Here is a 27,702-nt window from a genome sequence, read left to right on the forward strand (position 1 = left end):
TTTATGTAGTCTCAAAAAATTGCCAGATTATTCACCAGCAATTGAATTCCCTTAATTTGTTGCAACATTTCAGATATCTGACAGTTTACATAACACTAATAATGCTTTTGTTTCCTTTTGTGGGGCAGGAAAACGTTTTATTTAAAATTGGGTTTGAAGGATTAGATTTTTCAGTGTCAGTAAACGTCGATTTCACTGTACACACCAATGAACACTTTTTTTTCAATTGACGATGATGACGATGATGATGGAAATATACAGATAGGCAAAGTAAGAAAATGCTTGACTTAAGATTTTACTTAAGGATACTTATTTGTATATTTTGATGTGGTGTTTTTCATAGATGCCAAGGCCAGAAGGGACCATTGTGATCACCTAGTCTGATCTCCTGTATAACACAGGCCATAGAACTCCCCCAAAATAGTTCCTAGAGCATATCTTTAGAAAAACATCCAATATTGATTTAAAAATTGTCAATGATGGAGAATCCACCATGACCCTTGCTAAACTGTCACACTGGTTAATTACTCTCATAATTAACACCTCATTTCCAGTCTGAATTTTTCTAGCTGCATTTATTCCAGCAGCAGTCACACTAGTGCCAAATATTAGAGGTAAAAAACCCCTCTCTGCTCCTGCTTGAGATTCTCCCGTTCATGCATCTTAGGATCACATTAGCTCTTTTGGCCACAATGGGAGCTCATGTTCAGCTGATTATGTACCATGATCTACCCAGATCTTTTGAGAGTCTCTGCTTCCCAGGATAAAGTCCCCCCCCCCCATCTTGTAAGTATGGCCTACATTCTTTGTTCCTAGATTTAGCCATATTAAAATGCATGTTGCTCATGCCCAGTTTGCCAAACAGTCCTGATTGCTCTGAATCACTGACCTGTGTTCTTCATTATTTACCACGCCCTTCAATTTTTGTCATCTGCAGACTTTCAGTGATGAATTTGTTTTCTTCCAGGTCACTGATAAAAATGTTAAATAACATAGGGGCAAAGAACTGATCGCTGCAGATCGCCATTGGAAACAAACCTGCTTGATGATGATTCCCTGTTTACAATTAGATTTTGAGACCTATCTGTTAGCTAGTTCTTAATCTGTTTAATGTGTGCCATGTTCATGTTGACAATTGGTGTTTTAGTGGTTATAAAGCCTTAACTTTTTGAATCTCAGTGTCGGTCATTAATTAACTGGGAGGGGGAGGGGGTCCAGACAATATTTCCCACAACTGTGAAAATAAGTTGATTAAAAATTGGAAAAAATACTTAACTTCCATAATTTTGTTAACTGACTTTAAAATCTATTAGAAATATAAAAGACGCATGTAAAAATAAACATCAATATTATCCACTGGAATTATTTTTTAAAAACTGAATTCTGCCACACCTACTTAAAATAGAGCATGTCAGAAGCAGAGTGGATCAAGGAGTATGAGATGGGTATAGTACTGTGTTCACTTAGCATCTGAAGTGGTGCTCCTCAAATGACAAATAGCCATATTTCTAAACTTGTTTAAAATTGAAAGCCCAACCTAAATAACCTATGAGACTTATCTCCAAACACCCCATCCCTCCAAAGCCAGTCTTGTACGTGTGTATTAAAGCACCACTGCTAGTGGCAATGTGTCCTGGAAAGAAATGATATCCAGGGAGATGGTGATGCCTGATGCTACACTCTATTATTGGGGGAAGGTTGCTTCCAGACATAGCTGCGTCAGAGTTCATTTCAGAGGGGTGTGAGTGAGAGAATGAATATAAAGGGGGAAGGGAGCTTGGATTTTTCCATCTGACCCTGTTTGCTTTAGAACTTGCTCTAGGATATGGAATATTTGAGCTTTCTAGTTGTTTCAATCTCAAAGGGAAAATACGTTCAGCTGATCCTGCAGCAATGTTTAGAAGTGTCTTTTAAAAACACATTAGCCCTATATATTTGTAATTTGGCCAGTTTTATTTTCATTTTCTTTAAACTTTGCACACAAATTGTCAAGCTAGATACAAACTTGTTTTCCTAAATAGAATTTAAATTAGGGCTGTCAATTAATTGCAGTTAAATCAAGCAATTAACTCAAAACAAATTAACTTGATTAAAAAAATCATGACTAATCACAGTTTTAATCACACTGTTAAACAATAATAGAATACCAGTTTAAATTTATTATAAATATTTTTGGATGTCTTCCAACATTTTCAAATATGTTGATTTCAGTTTTTTAAGCTCACAATACTTTAAACCTAGGGCCTATCATTGCACTATGCTGCCTCCTCTGCTATATTTGGTGACACTTGCCAAGGACCAATCTTCTGGACCAAAAAAAAACAATGCCCTGACTAACTCCAAACAAAATACTCTCTCTGCTGCTGCCCGCTCCTGTTAAAAAATATAAAAATTGAAGGGATTCTCTCTCTTGCTAAGATGGAAGTGAGGATTTTGATGGGGGAAAGGGATGCATAAAATTTGGACAGCAAACTCAAATGAACTGAAAATTGCCTTCCTGAACAGCGAGGGTACGCTGCACAACTAGCAGAGGACTGTATGGCTTCAGACTCTGAGATCCCTTTGAGATTGAGATGGACTGCTTAAATAATCAGTGAGGTCCAGAAAAGTGTGTGCATCAGGTGGCCCTGCAGCGCACGATGACTCAAACTTGCTTCTGTGTTATGGGAAAACTTGTGCTAGAAGTGCTAAGCATACATACATGCATAAAAGAAAATCTTGCTGCATTCCTGGAGATGATGGGGATGATCCATAACTCCCAGAGAGGCAGCACTTAGAATTACAAGAATATCTAATATGAGTGATTGAGACAAGATTTTTCTTACAACATATAAGTACAATGTAAAGGGGCAAAACTGTTTAATGCCCCCTCCCATATCCCTGACTAGCCACATGGGCTAGGAGAGAGGATTTTGCTATTTTGAAAAAGAAATTTTGTGCGCAGCCTTTGCAGCAAAACTCCATCATTTTGATGGGAAATGGTTATATTTTTGGGATCAAATATCAGCAGCTAGATGACACTACTATGACGCTGCTCACAGCGAGGACTGTGATACAGAAGGAACTAAAGAGGACTGAAATGGGACTTGCTGTGTATGATACTTAACTCCCTTGGCCTCCTTTGACTTGCTCACAACTGGGGAAATCCTTGTTCTGTGTATCTTGCAACACAGCATTCTTTGACACAAGGTGTCCTTGTTACAGGTTGCTGGTGTGAACCTGTCTAAATGCTCTGTAGGGCTTCACTTACCAATTGGTGTGGTAAGAAAGTAGAACACTACATCCCCTCCTATCCCTGCCCCCTCATTGCAGGAGCATCTTCAATAGTTACACAAGTATTATTTCAGAGTAGCAGCCATGTTAGTCTCTAAGGTGCCACAAGTACTCCTGTTCTTTTTACAAGTATTATTTTCTCCATCCAAATTTCCCCCTTCCCCCAAAATGGACACTGTTACATCATTCCATCCTTGAAGAATGGATATACTGTCCACCCTTGTCCTCCTTGCGCAATGCTCTTGATTTACTGAAAGTGTTGGTTAACTATGAAGTTATACAATAGAAATGTTTCTTTTCTTGGATTATACTGACCTAGACCATATGTTTGTAAGCCAATGATACTATTAACCAGGATTATAGATGGTAATAGCCTGTATGATGATTATCTATATTCTTGGAGGTCTCTTTGACCTGTGTACCAGAAATGTATGCATCTTCATTTTTTCTTTTCTCATTAAAAAGAAACTGAAAGAAAGTGGCTAGAAGTGATACATAAACTAGTTAAGGTACTTGCTGAGAAATTGAAACTGCAGCAGATAAGTGCCCATCATAGGCATATCTAGGCAACCAATTCTGTCATACTTTAAGCTGTGCTTTTATTTAATTAAATATGATAAATAACATGTCTCTTCAATTACTGTTTGGATAACATTTTCATGTTTTTTATAGTTGAGCTTATTTTTGATGTTTAAAAGAATCTCATTCAAACTGCAGAACAATGCAGTTACAGGGTAACAGCAAATGTTCTGTTCATAGTTACTACTGTCCTTGAAATGTGTGATCTTCTTGTGAAAGATCGTCTCTGATGGCAAAAGATATTCATGCAACAAACATCTACTTAATAGAGCTGTTTGGGGAAAATTTCAATGGAAAATTGTGTGTGTGGTGGGGTAGGGAAAGAATCTTCCTAAAATATTTCCCCATTCAGTTAGTGTAGAAATGCTAGTTGTTAATGAATGCAGGGCTCTGTCTTCACTGCACGACACAGTGGATTTGATTTAAATCGTGATTTAAATCAGTAGTCAGGAAGACTCTATTTAATCATGGATTGGACATAAGAAACATAAGAATGGCTCTACTGGGTCAGACCATAGGTCCGTCTAGCCCAGTATCCTGTCTTCCAACAGTGGCCAGTGCCAGGTGCCCCAGAGGGAATGAACAGAACAGGTAATCCTCAAGTGATCCATCCCCTGTTGCTCATTCCCAGTTTCTGGCAAAATTTCTACATAAAAGTGCATTCTTGTTGGTTGTTATAACCTTAATACATATTCGTCACAACTCAGAGATAGATGTAGGTTTCAATTTTTGAAGGTACACACTATACATTTTTAAAGTAATTTATTTTGAAAACTTTTCAGATTAGTTTTACAGCTATATCAGAAAATGAATGATTGTTTGGTTATTTCATTTACCAATGTTCACCTCCCAATGGTGTCATAAATATCTCTAATTCAACAGGTTAATCATTAATATTGGAGGATTTCCTTTCCATGCTGTATTAAGAGGAGAACATCACCAGACAGACATTTAAATTGCTTTTTAACTACAACAACGTTATGTAGTCTGGATTTTTTTCTTCAACAGCAAACATATAATATTTTAACAAAACAAACATATGAATAAACATTCAATTTTTTTAAAATCAGGTTTGTTTTTGTTAAAATTGTTTAACTAAATAGTTAAATGAAATATATGTATTTTTTAAAACAAATTAAATAGACTATGTCCTCAAGGTGAACATGAGAAACTTAAAATATTGGCTTCTGCAGCTAACTCAGTTGTCTTAACCTTCAATTTCCTCTTTGTTCATAATCTGGAAAAGAAGAACAAGCTTTCCTGCTTCGTCAGGTCCCAAACACTTTCTCAATTCGGAATGAATTAGTCCAAAGGAAGAACATATTCTTTCTACACCGGCAGAAGAAGCTACTGCTGTTAAAAGTGAGATTGTCACTTCAACAGTCTCTGAATCCAAGTGCCTAAGTGACTTCCACCAGTTCACTGGTGTGAATTTCTTTAAAACATCATCAGCAAACGTATATTTCTTGAATGGTTCATCCTTAGCTCTGAAGTTTATTATAGTTGGCATTATAGAGGGATGATTGCTGGATGTCCTTGTCATAGCCAACTCCTCTTCTTCAGCAGTTAAGGTTTGAGCCTGGTACTCAGTATTGAGAATATTTGCAAGAAAATGAGCTGGAGATAGTGCTTGTCCCATTGGGTTTTTTTAATGCTTGTAATTTAACTCTGTCCTTGCATAGTTCTCTTTTTAAGATCTCACTTAATTCCTTCCAAATTTCAACAGCATCAGCAATAAAACAGCGATTTCCCTGCATATTGTTCAAGGCTACAGAAATAGGCTTCAAGGTACTCCGCACGTGTTCAACATTTCTCTTAAGCCCAATGTTAATTTTTAAAACAAATTAGACTGTCAGCAAGGTCAACATGAGAAACTTAAAATATTGGCTTCTGCAGCTAACTCAGTTGTCTTAACCGCTGTGACTGTGCCATCTATTTTTTCACTATTTTGTTCACAAACTGTCATCAGATTAGGCCAGTTCTTGATATAGTGCTCAAAATAGTCCACTAGTGAGTTCCATTGCACGTCTTGTTGGAGAGTTAGCTTGGTTCCTCCCACTTTTTTCAGAGCAGCTACTGCAAAATGGTTTTTACGGAAGTACTTTGCAATTTCAACATTAGCCTTTATTTCTGGAACACTGAAGTCTTTGGCTAGGAGGTGCATCAAATGAGCACTGCAACTGTATGCTGTTAGCTTGGGACTCTCTTCTAAATAATTTCTTCTCATCTTGGATACATTTGCAGCATTGTCTGTGACCAAGCTGCGTACTAGACATTTGAATTTTTTTTTCAGTTTGTTATAGCTTTTCCTGCTGCTACTTGTAAGTATTCTGCTCTGTGTGCATTTCCTGATGTATCAATTGTTTCTGTAAGGAAGACATTCCCTTCTTTGGTTGTCTTTCTAGCTACCCAGTGGGACTCAGTGATCAGTCTAAGTTAAGTAGATGTTTGAATGAGACTCTTTTAAACATCAAAAATCCAATTTAAATAAAAAATCATTTTTTAAATTAAAACACAATAGTTTTTTTTTTTTTTTAATCCATCCTGCTGCACAAAAGCTAATTCTTGTGGCTGTACTACAGCTCTTCTGGTTTCACACCTTTTGATAAGTTGTCTGTAAAAATTTACTGCATGCTAAAATGTGACAATCCCATGTGTGGGTGCTGGGGTATGTGACTCATTCAATCCTGCGAAGTCTTCCTATAAACATATGCATGCACAATTTGTGCTATGTCATATGCATTTCTTGGGAAGGGGGGGGGGGTGAATGAAAACAGGAAGGTGAGAATGATCACTGCTCTAGCAATATAGCTACATACAAATGGCTGTAGCTAGACTCTGTGGTACCTTGGGGAGGCACAGAGATACTTGGCAAACCCATAACCAGCCTGCCTATCCTAGGTCGGGGGAGTGAGTGCATAGTCATTCTCCTAAATGAGCCTCTTGATTTATGCCTTTTATTATGTTATCTCAAATTGTTAGTTTGGCCAAGAAAATGAACTGAGTTACGATGGTGAATTTTCACCCCTTGCTGACTTACATGCATGTGGTTCGCCAGACTTACCGGTATTTAGAGGTCTGTTTTGCTAATCCTGGATCCTGCCGGTTTTTCAAGATACCATTCAGTATTTAGATCCTCAGTTTGAGGTTTTAACACCTGGACTCTGAGAGGTTTTGCCTTCTAAACCAGGCCTGTTCACAGAACCTAGTGAATTTCTCTTTTTATTCACTGCCACCACATGCACACTTTGTTAATATTAGCAGGGAACCAAAATTGTCTTGGTTGGAATCTAAATGGCAGTTTGCTAATGTGCCTCAATCCTCTTGGTCATTGTTGAGGCAGATGGATAGGGATAAGTCCAATGCTTCTGCAAAAGGTGTAACTGTTCTGTGGATAATAAGACTTCAAAATTCTGCCTTGCAAAGAACTACCAAAATGGCTGTCTTAGTTTCTATATCAAATGTGCTGTCTTTAGAAATACAGAAAAGATTATTCTGACACCACTGCAAGCTCAATCTGAAAGTAGAGCTTGGCTTTCTTGCATATCACCAGTAACAAAGATTTTACAGGCTAAGCTATGGAATGCAGTGGGTTTGAACAGATATAACTGACTTGGCTGTGGTAATTTAGAATTCTCACATGCAAAAAGGAATAAAAACCCATCTCACTCTTCTGTAGTAGCTCTTCAAGCAGAGGTGACTAGTAACTGCTGCTAGTGGGCTCCCCACTCGGAACTGGGCTGCCCCTGGGTCCCGATTTTCCCCCTTCGGAGCCTGGGTGTTGCTCTGAGGCTGCCTGTTTGGAGCTGGACTGTGCTGCCCCACTCCCAGCTGGACAATTGCCCAGATTCCCAGTTCCCCGTTCCCTGCTGGGAGCATGGCAGCCACAGGGTGTTGGGAGAGGGAGGGTGGGAAGCTGTGCTCCTGGCAGAGAGTGGGGAGCAAGAGCCCTGGCATCTTCTGTGCTCCGAGCGGGGAACCTCAGGGTAGGGGGGAATGAGAAATCGGGAGCCTTGGGGTCGTACCCCAGGGGGTAGGGAGTGCGGAACATGGGGGGGCAACAGCCTGGCTCCAGGCATCCCCCAGGCTCCCAGTGGGGAGGCCAGGAGTCTCAGGGTAGCCTGGGGCAGCCTGGCTCCCGGGAGGGGAACTGTGCTTGGAGCTGAGGCTTTCAGTCACCCACACTGCTCCCCTTAGGTCGGTGGAAGCACTCCTGGTGAGGACGTGCACCACCTACTGAAGAAGGGCAGTGTGGACATGAATCACCACAGATAATTACTGCGGTGGCTGTAAGTCGACCTAACATAGGTTGACTAAGTTTTTAGCAGGGCTTTGGAGTGGAGCCCGGAGCTGGAGCACGGACCAGTACAGTACTATGGCTGTAGTTACTGATTAAACTTGCAACATATTGAATCACCATTGCCTGCCCTCATCTCTCAGCAATTTGTCATAGGAAGTGGTCACTCTCTTCCAACAAACTCTTGTTAGTCATCCTGTGATAGGTTTAGTGAATCAAATCTGTTTAAAATATTTTTGCCAGAACTATTTCATGTTTAAGCTTCTTTTTCCCTAGAGCTCAGGTGTGTTTATAATCAGTGTCTCTAGAGGGTGAGTGGGGAGCAAGATTTTTTTTAAGTTTAGATTGTGGTTTTAGAAAAAAGTTCAGTACCTCAAAACCTTTGATATGCTTTTTGTGACCAAAAAATAAGATCATGAAAGAAGAATCGTTTGTGTTACATTTGTAATGACCCTGGAAATACCAATGTTATCTTATTGAAGGTCTGGGATAAAGTATAGAAATCTAGAAAACATGGTTAATTGAGTACCAGCTGCAGAGTTCAGCCCTAATACTCCCCTTTTGTCTTTGACTGAAGACCAATAACCATCAATAACATTACTTGTTTGTTAAAATGTATAAAATCAATTTTTTTCAGGGGTTTCTTTGTCAGAGTGTTCCTTACCCATCTGGAGTCACACCATAATGGGAGGGCGTCTCTTGGGACTGAACCTGTTTTAAGTATTTTGGCCAATGTTTATAATTGTTGTTGCTAGGGTATAGAATATAGGTGTGTGTATGTGCTTATATTTGTATTTAGGATGTAACCAACATTAAGTGGCCTTCGGATTAGTAAAGGAATGCTTGGGTGGAAACTGAGTCATGGTAAAAGGAAAATTTATTTCCAACACCTTTCATTCTGGGACACCATCTCTACTTTATTTGGTCACAATGCACACTGTGAAATTCTAGTGCAAAAGGCCCACACAGGCCCCGAAACCTTTTAATGTCCTTTAATGCTGGGTTTGAGAGGTATAGGAAGTACACTCTTTGCACAGGTGTGAAACTAACCAAGAATACTCTCCAGTTTTGGAGATCAATAAAAAAAAATAATGCTCACAATCTTCAGTTCCTGTATTTCCCCTTCCCTACTCAATTTTAAGGCTTGGGAAAACTGAGTTATGTTGCCTTGGGCAAGTCACTCGTATTGCTAGTGGCAGAGTTAGGCAGAGCTCTTGACCCTCAGTCTGATCCACTAGATCATGCTGTGCCTCTGATTTTAAGATTCCCCATGGCCAAAAAGCAATGGTAGCCAGAAAGGAGGTGCAAGGAAAAATAATGGAAATCTATAATCCCCCCAGGGCTGGATTAAGGTAATCTGAAGCCATATACACACATGGCTCTGCCTCCCTTCTGTGGTCCTCTCCCACCATATAGAGAGGTGGTGGGAGGAGGGAGGATGCCATTTTTCTACTTCAGGAGTGGCAGCAGGTGTTCCCTCTCCCTCAGGAATAGAAGATGTCTCTCTTTAATGGAAAGGCAGGGATGTCAGCAGAGGGTTCCCCAGTACATACTCCAATGTGTGGGTTAAATCTGCCTGACTCGCTGTGTTCTTCTCTTGCTGCCGCATGCTGTGCTTGCTTTAGTAGTGATGGGTTCCCCGCAGCAGTGTGTCTTGCAATTAATACCTTATTAAGATGCCTGGGGCAGGTTCTCTTCTTTCTTGAGCCAGCCAACAGTTTCTTGCTGAAAAGTTCCTTTATAGAGAAGCAGGAAGAACCCTTACATAAACATTTTTTTTAATGGAGACATTCAGGGAAATCTTAAGACCCCTTATTTAAAGGGTGCAGGATCAGAAGTTGGATTTTTTTAATTAGCTAATTCAAATTGCATCTCTTTAAAAGTTTCTTGCTATTCCCAAATGTCTCTTCTTGTTGAATGTTCTGAAAAATGAAGTGTCCTGCAGCTTGATTCTTACAATTCTGATGCCTTCAAAGATTTAACCTCTGTTTATCTTGCAATGGCAATTAAAAAAAAAAAAAAACCAGGAAAATCAGAATAGCTTGAAACTTTTAGTGGCAATGCTGTGATAATAAAGTAACTAGCCTACTGTATGATACAAAGCATCAGGAATGTTTGTCACTGCAGTGTAAGATAGAATTAAGGACTAAAATTTTTAAAGCTGGGTGGTGAAATGTAGCTATGGAACCTAATTTTAATCACTTAAATATGAATGGCATGATTCGTCCCCCTTAACCAGCTGCCACCCCATCAAAGGTGCAGAGCTGTTGTAACTCCCATTGACTTCAGGCTTTGTGCATGCTCATTTATTCCTGAAAATCAAGCTATTGAATGTGACTTTAGATACCCAGTTTGGCTAATATTCTTATGATCTTTCCATAAGTAGTACAGTTTTGGGTATGGAAGTGTGCTGGGAATAGGCAAAGGAGAATGGGAGTGTAATTGACAAATACAGCAATTTTATAGTGTCTGCGTACCAAAATTAAAAACTTCTACAAAATTTTTTCTTCATATTTGTAGTCTCTTCTTTGTATTATGATAGAAAATTTCCACCCCCCCAGTTATACTGTAGAGGTGGTTTCATTAGTATCTCTGGGAGGGTGTTAATTCCAAATATGCCCATTAGCTGGACCAAGCATGACAGAGCTGTACTGATACTACCATTGGAGCAGCTGCTGCTCGTGTGCTGTATTGTGCCCTAGGAGAATACTGAAATATGCAGTAACGTAAGCTGATTATATATAAACAAAACAAAAACTCAAAACCCCATACTATGCTGAGTGTGATTCAGAAGTCTATTGCTCTCTATTAATTTCATCACTCTTGAGGACAGCTGAGGTCTTCAAACTGAGTCATCTGCAGCACAGTATTGTGAACACTCTTTTAATGTAAATGACACACCCTGCCACTTTTATTTTACAATGTGCTTTTTTCCCCTAGGGCTTATGTTCTAAGTCTAGTCTATTGAAATTGTAAGGAGGAATGTTTCACCACAGAGCCAGTGCTGAACTAGTTACCTGTTTCTGGAATTATAGGTACTTGGTAAGAAATTAGAAATGGGTTAAAATCAAAACCATTCATTACATAGTATTATAATTTAGTTGCTGGACCACGCAGATGTTCTTGACCATGAGAATGTAAATAAAAGAACATCTAATGGACACAATTTCAAAACAATGTGATACTTAAGCTCATAAATCTCATAAGCCACTAGAATTGTGAGTTTAACTCCTTTTGTCATGCTGTGGAAATGTGATGGGCAGTGTAATCTGTTTCCTGTTACCAGAATTAACTTCGCAAGAGGGAAGGGGTAGAGGGAGGGAAGCTATTTAAACGATTTTGTTGTAGGGAAAATATTGCTCTACATGTTTGGTTTTGAGGACTTTATTTTCCAAAATGTGTTTTTAGGAATGGCTTTTTTGAGTGTTAAAGGTAATAAATCTGAAACTCAATATTAGCAGATATTTCTGGCTTGCTACTGTGTGGTGGTGGTGCTTTTTTTTTGTTTTGTTGTTTTTTTGAGAAGGGGGTTATTTTCTTATAGTCATGCAGACACAGTCCAGCTGTCAATTTTGACACTCCCTAGTGGGGGAAAAATGACTAGAAGCAGTATGAAATTGACAGTTGAGCTATTGGAGATTGGGACATGCATGGCAAATCTTTTGGGGGCAGGGTGGGGGTTTATTGTGCATGTTTGCAATGTAGCTGTAATTTACCAGTAAATCTAATTCTAACCTTTGCTCCCATTTTTATAAATATTGCCGAAGTGTTAAGCAGAAGACTTGTTTTCAGTCTGAAGCTTACTTAATTTTGTAGCTTGGGATGTCCAAAGCTGTGAGAAACTAATTCATGATGATGATCTGGGGAGGCTACCTAAGTGTTGTCATGTTTGTTGGCCTTCACTTTTTTAGCAGCTAGTTGCAGAAATATGACACTAGGTTTGTTGTAATCAGAAAATGCACTTTTGTATAAAAATGGAGTTTACTTTTGTCCTAGTAGTGTTGCAAACATAGTTTTCTTAAAGGAATAAATTGTGAAGAAGGTTGTAGCCATAAGCAATATTACAGAACCAGAAGTTGGGAGTTCTCAATAGTTTTCAGACCTGTACTAGAAAAAATGCTGCTTTAATTTTTACTACCCTTTTCAGTTTATAATTGAAGAAAACCATACTTCTGACCAGTAACCTCTTTTCTGGAAAATTGAGAGGAAGGTGACTAAGAACTATTTCCTTTCCTTTTTAATGATCAGCCTGATGAGCTGTTTTGGTCCCTGCCAATGTTCGTATCTTGTAGTAGCCTATTTTTGAGCTAAAATTTAAATTGAAGACTTATTTTGATCAGCAGAGCAAGTTTGTTAGTATTTTACGTTTAAAATGTCTTGCATTTTCAAAACTACAGGTGGTAATAACACAATTAAAGTTGGCATATCAATTACAGTGGCAAATTAAGCAATCTGACCCTGTGGACCCTCAGAAATACAAACACCTCGGGAATGGAGGTTGTTCGTAACTCTGAAATGTTAGTAACGCTGAACAAAACATTGTGGTTGTTCTTTCAAAAGTTTACAACTGAGCATTGACTTAATAAAACTTTGAAACTTTACTATGAAGAAAAATGCTGCCTTTTAACCATATTAATTTAAATGAAACAAGTACAGAAATAGTTTCCTTACCTTGTCATGTCTTTTTTTTAAACTTTTCCTTTATTTTTTTAATAGCTTACATTTAACACAGTACTGTACTGCATAGTATTTGCTTTTTTTTTGTTTCTGCGGCTGCATGATTAGGTAATTCCGGTTCCAAATGAGGGGTGTGGTTCACTGGTCAGTTTGTAACTCTGGTGTTCATAACTCTGAGGTTCTATTGTATACCTAATGCAAAAATCTGCATGTAAATAACAGGAAGCTGTCGTCATGCGACTACCAGAGGCAAAGAAAATATTTTTGTCAAAAACTCAGTCTTTAAACTCACTGTGTGCCATGAATCAAAACATGTGCATGAAACTAGTGTAGCATAGGTTCTTGACCTGTAAGTCTTAACTTGGAAAAGACTTGTTTTTAATCACAGATGATGTTTTTAATGCACGTTACATGGGTTTCTTACACATCTCTTCTCTGCTGTGCCCTCTCCCCTCCTCCCCCCCATATTTGCTTAATAGGTAAATGTCCTGTAGGCTATGGAAAGGGGTTACTGTGGGACTTTTGTCACTTTCAAATTCACATCTCTAATGTGTCAGTAGTCTTGAGAACATACTAAAAGGATTTTTCCCATGATGTAAATTGTGTGCCTCCAAAGAGTTCACATCTACTTTGGAGAGACCAGTCTTTTAGATGAGATGCTATGCTGGGAAAGCACATGATGTTTTGGGCGCCTGGAACTTGAAGAGGGGCCTCTGCTGGACTCTTTTTCTCCCATCTGTATTCCCAACATTATCTAACGTGTTGGAATATGAGGCTGAAGAAGAATAGAACAAGCAGTGTATCATTGCTGAGGGTGACAGCAGGGGCAAGGCAGGTAAGGGAAAACTTGTTGTATAGCAAGGAAGGCTAACTTGTATTAGCAAAAAGAAGAACAGGAGGACTTGTGGCACCTTAGAGACTAACAAATTTATTAGAGCATAAGCTTTCGTGGACTACAGCCCACTTCTAAGTGGGCTGTAGTCCACGAAAGCTTATGCTCTAATAAATTTGTTAGTCTCTAAGGTGCCACAAGTCCTCCTGTTCTTCTTTTTGCGGATACAGACTAACACGGCTGCTACTCTGAAACTTAACTTGTATTAGGCACTCTGCATGAGAAGTGTGTGTGGAGGGCTCCAGTCATGACAGGAGATTTTGAAGAGGGGAGGTTCATTTTCCTGAGGATAGGGAGGGAACATTCAGGCTTCTGTATGATATAAAGAGAAGTGAGCCAGCAAGTCTGCCCTGCTCCAGTCTTTCAATAAACAGCAAATATGCTTGCTTTCAGCTTTGTGAGTTAAGCTGCATCCTGTTCAAAAGAAGCGTTTGAAGTCAGATGCTTTTCTGCCTCAAATAATTTAATCTGTTTTAAGAATTAAACTGTGCTCCCTCAAAAATCAACCCCCCCCCCCCCCCCCCCCCCGAAAATATCTTGTGTGTAATGGGTGGATTTTCCCTGTTTAAGTTTAGCCTGGATACAAACTGGAAGGCAAAGCAGCTAAACCTCAGGCATTATATTTTAAAAGGCAGGTGGAAAAATTAACAGACATTAACTGTAGGGATGTTATGGATGGTAACTAACTTACTTTGTCTTTGATGAAAGACTGAGTTCACAAATTCTGCAAATATTAATATGGTGTCCAAACTATTCCATTTATAGAAAACTCTTAGCTATAAATCTTGCTCAGTTCCATTTTTTTCAGTGCTTTTCTTCATGAAATAAAGTGTTTTTTAAAAAATAATGGTTTGAGTAATTTACCCTCCCCCCCACTCCCGGAGAAGCAAGAGAGACCATCTCTTAGCAAGGCCTTGTTTCTCTAGAATTCTGTATGGATCAGCGAGCAGTGGTGGTTTTGGAGATGGATCTAATGAGTGCTTGCACAGATTGAATGTAGGTCACTGCTTCTGTTGAATGCTCTTAATTTCAGTTGGGCGTCTAGGAGCTTTCTTCAGTAAATTCTGTGCAGTATCTATGCAAGTCCTTGAGTAATACTTTGGCAATGTGTTCGCCTCTAAGCTACCAATTTCTTGCTATGATTTGTAAGTCTCTTGAAAAAATGTGATCTCAGCTATTCAGTGGAGTTGATTAGATGTTGCAGAAGTCCGGGAGTGTGTGTGTGTGAATTTACCCTCAGAATAGACTTTTAATAAAAAAGCAGAAAGTCCAAATCAAACAAACAAAACCCTTTGCGGGTCACTTGAGTTAGCAGGTTGGTACCTGGTGGGAAAGGTCACCATCAATTATCAGCCATTAGAAACAGAATCTGCATATTGTCATACTTGAAAATAAGTGCTTCTTTGAACGCTGAGCTGTGTTACAGTTTTCCTTCTATAAATAACTGTTTAACCAGAAAGCACTTGAAAAATGATTAAAAGCACTCTTTGTAATTAGAATGTTTGTATTCAGGCATACTGCAAATGTTTTAATCTTCACCATATCGTTTTCTTTTGTTTCTTGCAGGGACTCCAACCGTCATGTTAAGGTAAAGCAGAAAAGTGCAGTGCTGAACATGCTAAAGAGGTTAGACAAAATAAGGTTCAGAGGTCACAAGAGAGATGAGTTCCTTGATTTAGCAGAGTCTCCAAATGCTTCAGATACTGAATGTGGAGATGAAATCCCAGTGAAAATACCTCGAACGTCACTCAGAGAGAATGACGAACTGAGAGACCCTGTAAGTATTCAATCTGGCTACATTTTTAAAGCTATTATCAGATTAAAAAAATAATGGAACATGGAAGCTGTTAATGTTATTCTCTTGATTTTATTTTTTTGGAAGTAATATTTCAGGATTAAGCAAGCAAATAAAAGGTGCACAGTTTTGAACATGCTCATATTTTTGTAACTTCACTTCAGTTCTTCCTTTTTGTTTGTGGACTTTAAGCCTATTTACTCTAACGGTCCACTGCTATCTATGTCATGGAAGTATAAAGTTGTATTCAAATGTGGTGTTTCTTTATTCATGCTGTCCACTCTTGCTTCCCCTGGCTTTTGTGGGCCCAGAGGTCTATGGATGTAGTTAGCACAGGAAAGGAAGGACAATGATACTTAGCAACACCTGCTCGGATTTTTAGGGGCAGTTAAGTGGTAGCAGAATGTTAACCAAGACTCCCTCAACAAACTAACATACTGTGGAGAATGTGGGAGATTATTGTATTTCTGTGAATACATTTGTCCCTTAATTTACTTGCTTGATATTATTCTGTCTGACTGCATCGAGTTAAATCACAGGAGGTTGTTAGGGGAAAACAAATGAAACATTGACAAGGGAAGATACCTCTAGAGAGAACAACAGCAGAACAAGGGGGGAGCAATTAATTGAGAGATACCTATCTGCCTGGCTCCTGCTAGGTCAAAAGGTTTATTTGTCCTAGGCCAAAACCTAGCATCTAAACCATTAAAGATTGAGAAATTGGGGTGAGTAGGAAGCAGTGCTGGAGGTGAGATTGACAGACACTTAGAGATTGCTGCTGTGGCTGGCTGTTTCACTCCCAGCCCAGGAGTAGGGGTCTCTAGGCTGAGTGGAACTTAGCCAAAACTTGCATGAGGTTTAGGTAAGATGCATGTGTTCAGGCCGCCTAGTTATTTTAATCCATTTCTCTAACTACTGTATTCCTGTTGAGTAATACATAAACCTTTCGTTTTGAAAAAGCTGCACTGTGTTGCTGCATATGCTTTCTGGTTACAAAGCGCGCGCTCTCGCTCGCTCGCGCTCTCTCTCTCTCTCTCTCTCTCCCTTCCTCCTCTAAGACTCCTGCAGGGAGCCAAGCCAAATTGGCTCTGCTAAAGGAGCCATGGTGAATATGGGAGGAGGTCTAAGAGTAGCAGAGTTGCAGGACTCTTACTTGAGTGAAGTGGAGACCCACACCCAGGGCCGGCTCTGGCATTTTTGTCACCCCAGGCAAAAAAGCCTCCCCCCGCCCCCTGGCGGGGAGCGTGTCCAGGAAGGGTGCCGAGCCCGGCCGTCCGGAGCGCCGCGGGGAGGGCGACGCCGCTCTTCCCGGCCGGCCGGAGCGCCCGGGGAAGGGCGACGAGCCCGGCCGCGGCCCCGCTCTCCCCGGGTGAGTGCTGCCCCCCTCCAGGTGCCGCCCCAAGCAGATGCTTGGTAGGCTGGTGCCTGGAGCCGGCCCTGCCCACACCCTCTTACTAGGAAGGGTGTACTCACAAGAGACAGCAGAGGGGTATAAGGCATAAATCGCTATGTGAGCCATGATGCATCGACTTGAAACTGCTATACGCCTTTAAAGCTTTTTGAGTCTCTCAGTTTAAACAGCAGTGCCCAGATCTAAAAAGTGCCCTATTCCTGTTCAGAAGTGCCCTATTCCTGTTCAGAATAATAAGAGGTACTGAGCACTTGTGGAAAATCTGGCCATTAAAAATTGCAGTGACCTTGTGAGTGGGGGGGAGGTGGTGGTCGTGGGGTGTCACTTTTTCATTCTCCACTGAAATGCAGCAGCCTTTGTTGTGAAACACAAGGCCTGTTTAGCACTATGCAGCAGCTGAGGAAGGGAGGTGAAGGACACAGGTCAAGACTTTCAAAAGTTACTAGTGCTTTTGGACACCTCTGTTTACAGGTCCCCAGACTGAGACACCTTTTAAAAAAGAGTGACTTTTCAGAAAAAGATAAACATCTGTCTTCTGAAAATCAACCCACTTTTAAGGTGTCTCAAATTGAATGTCCACAAATAGTCACCCAAAATCACAAGTTACTCTTAAAAATTTTGGCCACTGTGTATAATATAAATTGCAAGGGGAATTTTATGTAAAGACAAGTTTCCAGAATTGGAGTTGGGCCTGGACATCAGAACTCACCCCTTTTATTAAGAAATATGCTGTATTATCTTTAATAACCACTTGTGGTCTTTGTTCTTACATGTTATCTGAAATTTGAAATGATGCTCTCTGACTACTTACTGGGACACTAGTTCAGTGTTGGTGTTCTAGCTCATACACACCAATTCTTGCTGTATCTGTATGTCCAGTGGCTGTCTCTTCTCTATCCCATTTACTTAAAGGCTGCTGGCAACCTTACGTTAAACCAGGTTAGCTTGATCAGTGCAAGGCATGTATTTTTCATGTAATGTTGCTGATGAAATATAATAGCTGTGAGTTTATCAACACATTATCTGGCTTTTAAGTAACGGTATTATATCAGATGCCATGCTATTTCTTTAAAGCATGTCACATAATTTAGACAGGAATTTGGGTTGTGGATTTTCCCCCAAAGTTTTATGCAAGAGTTTTTAGTTCTGTGTCCTCTTTAAATTACATGGAAATCAATAGCTATGCATTGCTTTGGGCAGGAAAAGTACATCAGAAAGGGTGTCTTTTTTTTCTATACAGGGAATTGAGTCATTCTTCATATAAAGTTAAGAATATACCTCTTCCCATTAGACTTTCTAGGCTGTAAAGCACTCTGGTGTGTGTTTATGTTCCGGCAGCTCTGTGTTCTCAAAAATGGCACTCGCTGTAATTGGTCTATGTAAGAGAGTGTTTCTTTCCATACCGACTATATAAATGCAAGAAAGCTACTCTGATTTCCCTTCTAGTGGTTCTCAAACTTTTGTACTGGTGTCCCATTTCACACAGCAAGCCTGAGTGCGATTTGCGCGCGCCCCCCACCCCATTAATTAAAAACACTTTTCTATATATTTAGCATCATTATAAATGCTGGAGGCAATGTGGGGTTTGGGGTGGAGGCTGACCGCTCAGGACCCCCCCATAATAACCTCACAACCCCCTGAGAGGTCCTGACCCCCACTTTGAGATCCCCTGTTCTAGGGTTTAGTAGAGTTTCTAGTTAAAAATAAAAGCCTTTTGTTTTTGGCCCTGCTTATGACTAATATGGAACTCCGAACTGCACCTAAGGTGGCAGTGATATTGGAGCAAGATAAGAATGTCTGTAGTGTTTTGTCATTGGTGACAAATCAGATTTATCTGGGAGGAAAGAAATCCTTTTGTTTTTAAGGTACTGGACTGTTAAATGGGGATAAAATAATTCTCTACCTCATGGGGGTGTGGAGGGTAAGTACATTAATGGTTTGAGATTCCGATACTACAGTGATCGGGGCTGTATAACTGCTAATCAAAATGTAGGTCCTGCTGTCAAAACTCTTAACTGACAAGTGTGTGTGTGTGTGCGCACACGCACGTGAGAGAGAGTGGGTGATAGAGATAAATGGTGCCTGGTTTTAAGGACAGTGACTGTAAAATGAAGGGATTAGTTACCAATGTGAGTACAGTAGTACCTCAAGAGTTAATGTCTTGGGAATGGAGGTTGGTTGTAAGTCTGAAATGTTTGTAACTCTGAACAAAATTTAATGGTTGTTCTTTCAAACGTTTATAACTGAACATTAACTTAATACAGCTTTGAAACTACTATGCAGAAGAAAAATGCTGCTTTTAACCATATTAATTTAAATGAAACAAGAACAAACAGTTTTATTAGTTTACGTTTAACACAGTACTGTACTGTATTTTTTTGGGGCCGGGGGAGGGATATGGACGACTCTGTTCCTGATTGTGTACCTCCGGTTCTAAATGGGGTGTGTGGTTGACTAATCAGTTCGTAACTCTGAGGTTCTACTGTATCTGATGCCTGAAAACTTCTATTCCATTAATAGTGTTTTTTCTAAGGATATATGTTTGGAATCCGCATTAATGTGTTTAAATCAATACCCAAAACTCAAGTAAACATGAATTGCTGGGTTCAGTCCCAGTCTCACATGGAATTCCCTTTTTCCTCCCCCTCTCCCTCCCCCAGGAACTACTTACTAGGTAAAACAATGTAAGATATACTCTCTTCATGGTACTTTCAGGAATGGAGATAGCATGGGAAGATCAAGTCTTGTGTTACTTCACTCTCATGAGTGACTCCCTGAGGTACTGAACAAGACTATGAAAAGTACACATGAACACTAGATCTTGCATGTGCCTGTTTACATGTTCGACTGCATAGTCCTAAATTGTATCTACACTAGATATGCTACAGCGGCAAGGGGTTCTTCCATTGCTGTAGTAAAATCCACCTCTCTGAGAGGCACTTGCTAGATTGACAGAATAATTCTTCAATGAAGGTGGTTGGGAACTTAGAAGGAAGTGATCATGGTCTGATAGAATTCAAGATCCTAAGGAAAGGAGGACATGAGAAGAGCAAAACAAGGACACAGGACTTCAGAAATGCAGATTTTAATCAACTGAGAAATAGGAAAAGCTGCATTGGAAGATCAATTAGAAAGAAAAGGAGTCAAAGGGAGCTGGCAGTTTTAAAGATGTAATACTAGAGGCTCAACATCAAGGTATTCTGATGCAGAGGAAAGATAAGAGCCACAAGAGGCCAGTGTGACTGCACTAGAAGTTTTTTAGCAATCTAAAAACCAAAAGGGATACCTACAGGAAATGGAAGGAGGGTGATGTCACCAAGGAAGTATACATGGGAATAGCAGAGTGTGGAGGGACAAAATCAGGAAAGCTAAGGCAAAGAATGTTAGTGACAACAAGAAGGGGTTCTACAAATATGTCGGACAAAAAAAAAGATGGTGTGGGTTTGCTGCTCAATGGAGAAGGTGAGCTGGCAACAGAAGATGATAGGAAGGCAGAGCTGTTCAATGCCTGTCTTGCCTCCGCCTTCTCACAAAAAACATGTGACCGGACGACTAGCAAAGTTACAGACAGTAAAGGGAAGGGATGCAGGGGAGGAGGCGGAGATGAGCTGGAGCCAGGAGCGGTTCCTCTGCGCCCCTCGTTACTTGCTGCGGCCCTCTCTGCCCCAGCTCACCTCCATGGGAAGTTTAGAGCAATGTATAAAACATTCAGTTTGCAAATACCTGAAGGATGAAGAGGTAATCACTAGCAACCAGCATGAATTTACTAAGAATAAATCATGCCAAACCAGCTTGATTTCCTTCTTTGATAGGGTAACTGGTTTGGTGGATAGGAGGAATGCAGGGGGACATTATATACCAGGACAAGAGAGTGAAGGCTCAGCAATGGAAGGTGGTAGGAGGAGGAAGATGGTGGCATACATGCCTCAAATCACCATCACTCTTCCAGGACCTCTCCTGTCATGCATGAGTTTGCAAATGTTATTGCACTACAAAATTTAATTGTTCGAATGTTTACTACTGTGATGCTTCCTACAACTCTGTATACAGGAACACTTTGTCATCCACATCATATCAACTAGTCCTAATTTTGTCCAGGCTAGAGAGGAACTGAACTGCTAATGTGAGAAATTAACAGAAAACTATTCTGTGGGGGAATCTCTTTTCAGGCTTTCTCAACATATCACAAAGATGCAAGAAAGGGCATAAGCTTGATTTCTTCCTGCCTCCCTCCTCCACTTTCTTTTTAAAGTGAGCAGTTTTCCTGCATTTGGCCACACTGGCAAACCTTGCTAACTCCTTTGTATCCTGAATTACTGGTAGCTTTGCTCCTCCCCTCACTCCCAGGCATTCAGGGATGTATTACATATTTGATATTAATCCAATTTTGAGATGTACTTCTTTTTAAACTAAGAAAAAATAATCCCGATGGTGGCTTCCAGAATCACGTGGAATTGACTTTGGTGGAGAGATTGAATAGTGGGGACTGGGTTGTAGCTCTTCGAAAGCAGTGTCCTTAGAGATTTCCTGATATGGTTCTGCCGGCCAGTGAATATTTCTGCTCGGTATGGCATCCTGTTCTGTGACATTATGCAGTTTGATGTGTGGCATGCTGTGGCACAATTCCTTAAACAGCCCTGTATTATCTCTTTTACACTGGGAGTTGAGGATCTGTCACTTGAAGTGCTTGATGCCAACTGCATAATTTATAGCTGATGCTCAAGGGTGTGGCTTTTTCACACCCCTGAGCACTGTAGCTATGTTGACCTAAGTCTTAAGTGTAGAGTAGGCCTGAGTTTCTTCAAATGTATTACAAATAATAACAAATGAAGTTTTGTAACAGCTTTGTAAATGTACTAAATGATCCATATTTACAGATGAGGAAACTCGGATACTGGTATACTAATTACTTGCTCACATTCACCTACAGGGTTAGCCAATAAAACCATTGTTGAAAACTAGCCTAAACAGGGTGGATTGATTTTTAAATTAGTGATTTAAATCACAAATTTTAATCATGATTTAAATCAGCAAGCAGGGAACATTGATTTGTAAATCATAGATTTTAATAATTTTCCTAAAGAGAGGTTGATTCTTATTGGTTAATAACAATTCAAATATGTTGCTTTGCAACTAAATATAGCCTTTACTCTAAATTTGGGGCTAGCCGGGAGGATACTATACTATCTACCCACATTTTTATAATATTGCTTAAATAACTTAACTTACATTTATTGAGATTTTTAATTTTTACGTTTTTATTAGAAAATGGTGAATGATTCATTTCTTATTTACTAGATTAATATCTTACTTGAGACTTGTGTCAAGTTCTACTAGGATTGAAATGCAAATTCAGTTAATGATCAAAAACAGTTTATTTTTCTAATTAAATAAAGCTACCTTTAAAGTTGCTGGATACATAAGGGAAATCTTTTTTTTTTTTTTGCGGGGGGGAGGCATTAAAAACTGATTTACTAAACAAAGGAAGTATTATCTGTTGTTTAATGTATTGAAATGCTTGTTTCTGGTAATCATGTCCTTCTGCAGTTTAGAACTAGTAGATCTGATCCTCTACCCTTAGTTTTTATTCATAAATTGGAAGAGGAAAACAACCTTGCCTACTTAAGAAATCTCACCTGGAAGTGAGATTTAACTTTTGAACGAAGTAGTCATTGAACTGTCCAGTTGAATAAACTGAATGAAGAAAATAGTCTTTCTGAACCTGCAGAAGAGGCTACTGCTATCAAAAGTTGGTTAGCACTCCAGCAAACTCTGGTTCCTGGTGCTTAGCAAGTGATTTCCACCAGCTCAGTTGTCTGACTTTCTTTAAAACTTAGCAGACAAGGTACTGTTTTAATATTTTTTGTACTTCATTTAATGATTTTAATAGATTATAATAAATGTAGGCCTTAACATAAATTAAATTTGAAATTGATAACCTTAGGTTTATTTTTTTTAAAGTAACCTTTGTTTAATTGAAGTAAAAAAATCTGATTTTTTTTTTAAATCCTCAATTTTTATCAATCCTGGTTTGAAGCCTTGTAAGAATAGAATCTGTTATATTACAGTTCATTAGTGTGAGATTCAAGTTCTGCATCTCTATAACTCCAATTAAGAAAACATGTACATTTAATAAAATGGTACTGTGGTGGTTTTTGAGGTACCCAGGACTGAGTCAGGTTTCATGAAAAACACTTGCTCAACAAGATCTCTCTTCAGTGAATGGATGCACAGAGGGTCTTTCTCTGCTTTCTCAAATACCGAATCAGTCTTTTGTTTCTGTTCACTAACGGCTGGTCTACATTACCCGCTGGATCGACGGGCAGCAATCGATCCAGCGGGGGTGATTTATACATCTAGTCTATACATGATAAATCGACCGCTGAGTGCTCTCCCGTCAACTCCAGTACTCCTCCTGGGCGAGAGACACAGGCGGAGTTGACGGGAGAGAGTCAGCCGTCGACTTACCACGGTGTCTTCACTGCGGTAAGTAGATGTAAGTATGTCAACTTCAGCTACGTTACTCATGTAACTGAAGTTGCGTAACTTAGATCAATCCCCCCACACACACCCTAGTGTAGACCAGGCCTAATAGGGTTTGCAAACTCCTTAGACTAGGAGCTATGCATCTTCTGCTTCTGAGGATATTGACACCAATCAGTCATCAAGTTTCTTGTTATCTTCAAATGGCTTTGATTGTTTACAGTTGGTTTTCCATTGAGTGTTTGGGGATGGGGCAAGAGTAGGCAATTTAATCATATATTACAAAATTGGCCTGCCAGGGAGGGATAACAACTCCGTCCCACTTGAAAGGGTCATCACCAAGACACATTCCCTGGATCACTCACCCAGTACCATAAGGGTATAATTTTCAACATTGTTACATTATTCCTTAAATATTATCCATATACACATCTTGTAACTTATCAATACCCATAATCATTACAAGCTTTCAGTAGAGACCTTATAAGCTACTCTTTTTGGGTAAGTACCATGAAACACTGTATTAGGTGTAGTGACTTTCAGGTCTGATATAGGACTTGATCATAGAGAACAGTGAACCCTTTTGCCTGTGGGCACCAATGGCCCTCTGTGTTACAGGTACATTGACAGGGTACTTAAAAAGTGTAAAAAATTCCTAACAGTGAAAATGTATATGCTGTGTATGTTATGAATAAATCACTGATCTGCTTTTAAAACCTTTGGATGGGATACACATTTTTTTTTTAACTAAATACTTATTAGTTTTTAAACATTTAATTTATTTTAAAATTTAAAACAGTTCTATTAACGTGCTGAATTACTTGACTATATTTAGATCATATTATACTAATTTAGTTACTGGATTTTATTTTTGTATAAAATATTTCATTTCTTTCAAAAGTACTTACGTTCTCATTTGAGTTCTGAATGTGTACAGATGACTCAATTGTGGGCTAAGAATAAAAATTCACCTTTGCTTTACTTATAAAATGAATACTATTGCATCTGGAAAGCAGTTAATACCATGAGTAGCTCCAAGAGCTTACACCCAAAATCAATCTGTAGGGTTTGTACATTGCTAGTTGTGATTGCACATGATGTTTTAATTAACCATCTTGCAAAACAGAAATCTGTCTTGTAATTTAACAGACTATTTCCAAAAACGTAGCATCCTCACCTGCCTCTTAGTATGAAAGTACATCTGTTCCTTTGTTGTTTCACTTCGTGCAAGCTGCTGCTTGTTAGAAGCCATGCATTTTTCTTTGATTTTCACATTCTGCAGTATTTCCAGTGCTTAGTTTAGATGTAGCCGCTGCTGGTAAAGATGATGATAAATCACCTCTAAAAGATGTAAGAGCCTAGAGGTTTTTGTCCTGCAGCATCGTCTTTTGGACACTACCCACATTGCTGTAAAAAGGCAACAAAATAGCCCTGCTGATTTTTTGTTGTCTTTCGTGCATCAGGATTGTAGATTTTCTTCCTTCAGGATTATGTCTTGACGCTAAAGTATTCGCATATATGCGAGAGAGGATTTGTACAGAATGGTAGTCAGTGCTTAGAAAATCTGTCTTTTGTTGAGGCTTGTCTGTGTGCTACAGGGGGTTACAGCAGTATAGCTATGGAACTGCAGGTCTCCCTTTGTGACACCATAGTGTAGACATACACTACTGCAACGGAAGTAACTCCTCCTGTAATCACCGCACCTCCCTGAGCAACAGTAGCTAGGTCAGCAGAAGAATGCTTTCATCAACCTTACTGCATCTGCACTGGGTGTTGAGGTCGGCATAGCTGTGGCACTCAGGAATGTGGATTTTTCACAGCCCCGAGAGCTGTAGCTATATCAACCTAAGTTTTAAGTATAGACCAGGACATAGATTATTGCTTGTGTGCATATTGGATTTTTTTTGTTTTAATTGGCCATATGTCAAATTAAAGGGAAAAGGGCGTTATTTGAAATGCACCTTCAGCCAGCAGGAGGGAAGTGAAATTATCGTCATGTTGCAGCAAATCTAGAATCTTTCTAGGCAAGCGCACTGAGCAAACCTGTCGGAGGAAGATGCTGTATGTTTGATCAGCTGTTATTGATTTATTTCAGTAATTCTAATGCTGAATAAAAGCATTGCTGTGTTGGCTTCAAATGCTTACACATTTTTTCACACAGCTCTTTGTTTACTGTTTTTGAGGTAAATTAAAGTATTTAAATGACACTTCAGGGAGAAGCTTCCTTCTGAGTTGTCAATGTATTTATTTATTTCCACCCCCCCCCTCCTTTTTTCATAGGCTGGTCCAGGGGCCATCAACATGGCATCAGGAGTCCAGGATTTTAACAGAACAGAGTCTGATAGATTAAATGAGATCAAAGGTCACCTGGAAATCGCCTTACTGGAAAAACACTTTTTACGTAAGTAATAAAGAATGCTCTTGAATAAGGAATGTCCAAGCTTATTGAAATATGGCTTGGTGTGCATGGAGGGTAGGAAAATATGGAAAACCTGTTTGGCAGTGGCTGAGGTTTTTTGATGTATGCCGTCTTTCTTTGGGTTTGATGCAAGATGTGTACCACATATGAGGTGATCTTAAGAAACGGGATTAGTTGTTGTTGTTTTTTGTTTTTTAAAGCCTCATCAGAATAATTGAGTGGTGGTAGGTTTTTGAAAAAAATCTATTTATAAATTTGTAGGAAAAGGGAAAAAATAAGGGTTTCTTTCAAATATTTTATTTACTATATGCAGCTGGTGAATATTTCATACATATTGACATCCGAGAGTACATCTAAAATACCTATGTGCTAGTTTCCCCCCCCTTATCTAGTAGCTTAATTACGAGAAGGGGGGAAAGAAGATTTTTCTCTTTTTTTTTTTTTTTTTTTTTTTTTTTTAATAAGTCAAATTAAGCATTTCCTTAGCAAGTGCTCTACTTTGCCAGAAACATCTTAAAATATGTATGTTTTCCTCTTTTTTTAATTATATGGAAACTGTTACTAAATGTAAAATGTTGGTGGTCCGTAAAATAGCAACTAAATGAAATATAGGCATGAATGAATTCCCATTCATACCCAGAAGTTACGGTATTGTGGAATAGGAAAGCTGTAGGAATCTGACTGCACTTCTACATTAGTAACATTTGAGTTCAAATTTGCCAGGTGGGGGGGGGGGGGGAGGGATAGCTCAGTGGTTTGAACCTGCTAAACCCAGGATTGTGAGTTCAATCCTTGAGGGGGCCCCTTAGGGTTCTGGGGCAAAATCAGTACTTGGTCCTGCTAGTGAAGGCAGGGGGCTGGACTCGATGACCTTTTAAGGTCCCTTCCAGTTCTAGGAGATAGGATATCTCCATTAATTTCTATTTCTACATTAAGGCAAACATTAAGGATAGGAGTGAAAGGCAAACAATTCTCTTTTTAGTTGATATTAAGAAAATCTCCTTCTAATTGATCATAAAATTTAGCGCTGATGTATTGTTAAAGTTGGTGTTCTCGCTCAATTGCTTCCCTACAAGAGGCAATTTTAATGTACTTTTTAAAAACTTCAAAATATTAAGTTTCAAAGAAAAATTCACGGAAGCTCGTGACCTGTCCCTGACTTTTACTAAAAATATCCATGATAAAATGGGAAGGGGCTGCCCAGCCACCCCGCAGCTGCCAGCTCTGGGGCCCCCACCACCCATGGGGACTCAGCTCCAGGGTCCCTCTCCCCAATGGCACAGGGGAGCTCCAGGGTCCCCCTGCCGCCACCACAGTGGGGAGCTGCAGGGGTCCCCCTGTCCCCCATGGTGGCGACTGGGGAGCTGCGGGGTACCCCCCTGCCTGCGGCGGCTGGGGAGCTTGGGGGCTCACTGGCTCGGGCAGTGGGGCTAAATTACAGCTCTCTGCCGCTGTGAGAGAAGGTGGGACCCTGCAGCTTCCAGCCGCTGGGGCTGAAGTCACAGAGGTCTTTGGGAGTCATTGATTCCGTGACTTCTGTGACCTCTGACAAAATCATTGCCTTATTCATGACATCCAGGTTTTGTAGATCAGTTTGCCCCCACCCTTGTAAGAAACCACTTGTCTCATTGCCGAAGCAGCAGCCTTGCTTATGCTGAAGTGACAGAATCTTGTCCTGACTGAGGTTGAGTAGCAGCCAATTATGTATACAAAAGGGGACAGGATAGTAAACTGTAGTTGTAGTGAAGAAATCACCAACATTTTACATCTTAAAATACATTTCTGGCCTGATTAGAATAATATGGCTGCTGATCTATTGTACCAGACCAGAATTTATTTTTCTGATATGGTTCCTTTCTCCTTTCCATTCCCTGCC

The 27,702-nt window shown here is 39.7% G+C and overlaps 1 protein-coding gene across 5 annotated transcripts in view; it reads left to right on the forward strand.

Annotated features, from left to right (window-relative positions):
* Positions 1-27,702, forward strand: part of GRAMD4 (GRAM domain containing 4) — a 116,657-nt gene that overhangs the window by 23,907 nt on the left and 65,048 nt on the right. For 3 of the 5 annotated variants that reach the window (XM_008179000.4, XM_042848650.2, XM_008179011.4), the window contains exons 2-3: positions 15,285-15,495; positions 25,688-25,808. In XM_008179000.4, coding sequence (XP_008177222.1) covers positions 15,285-15,495; positions 25,688-25,808 — 332 coding nt within the window. Of the gene's footprint in view, positions 1-13,389; positions 13,662-15,284; positions 15,496-25,687; positions 25,809-27,702 lie in introns of those variants that run through there. The other 2 variants (XM_008179014.4, XM_042848651.2) reach the window with 2 other exon arrangements.

The sequence above is a fragment of the Chrysemys picta genome, chromosome 1 (genome assembly GCF_011386835.1).
Source record: "Chrysemys picta bellii isolate R12L10 chromosome 1, ASM1138683v2, whole genome shotgun sequence".
Taxonomy (NCBI): domain Eukaryota; kingdom Metazoa; phylum Chordata; order Testudines; family Emydidae; genus Chrysemys; species Chrysemys picta.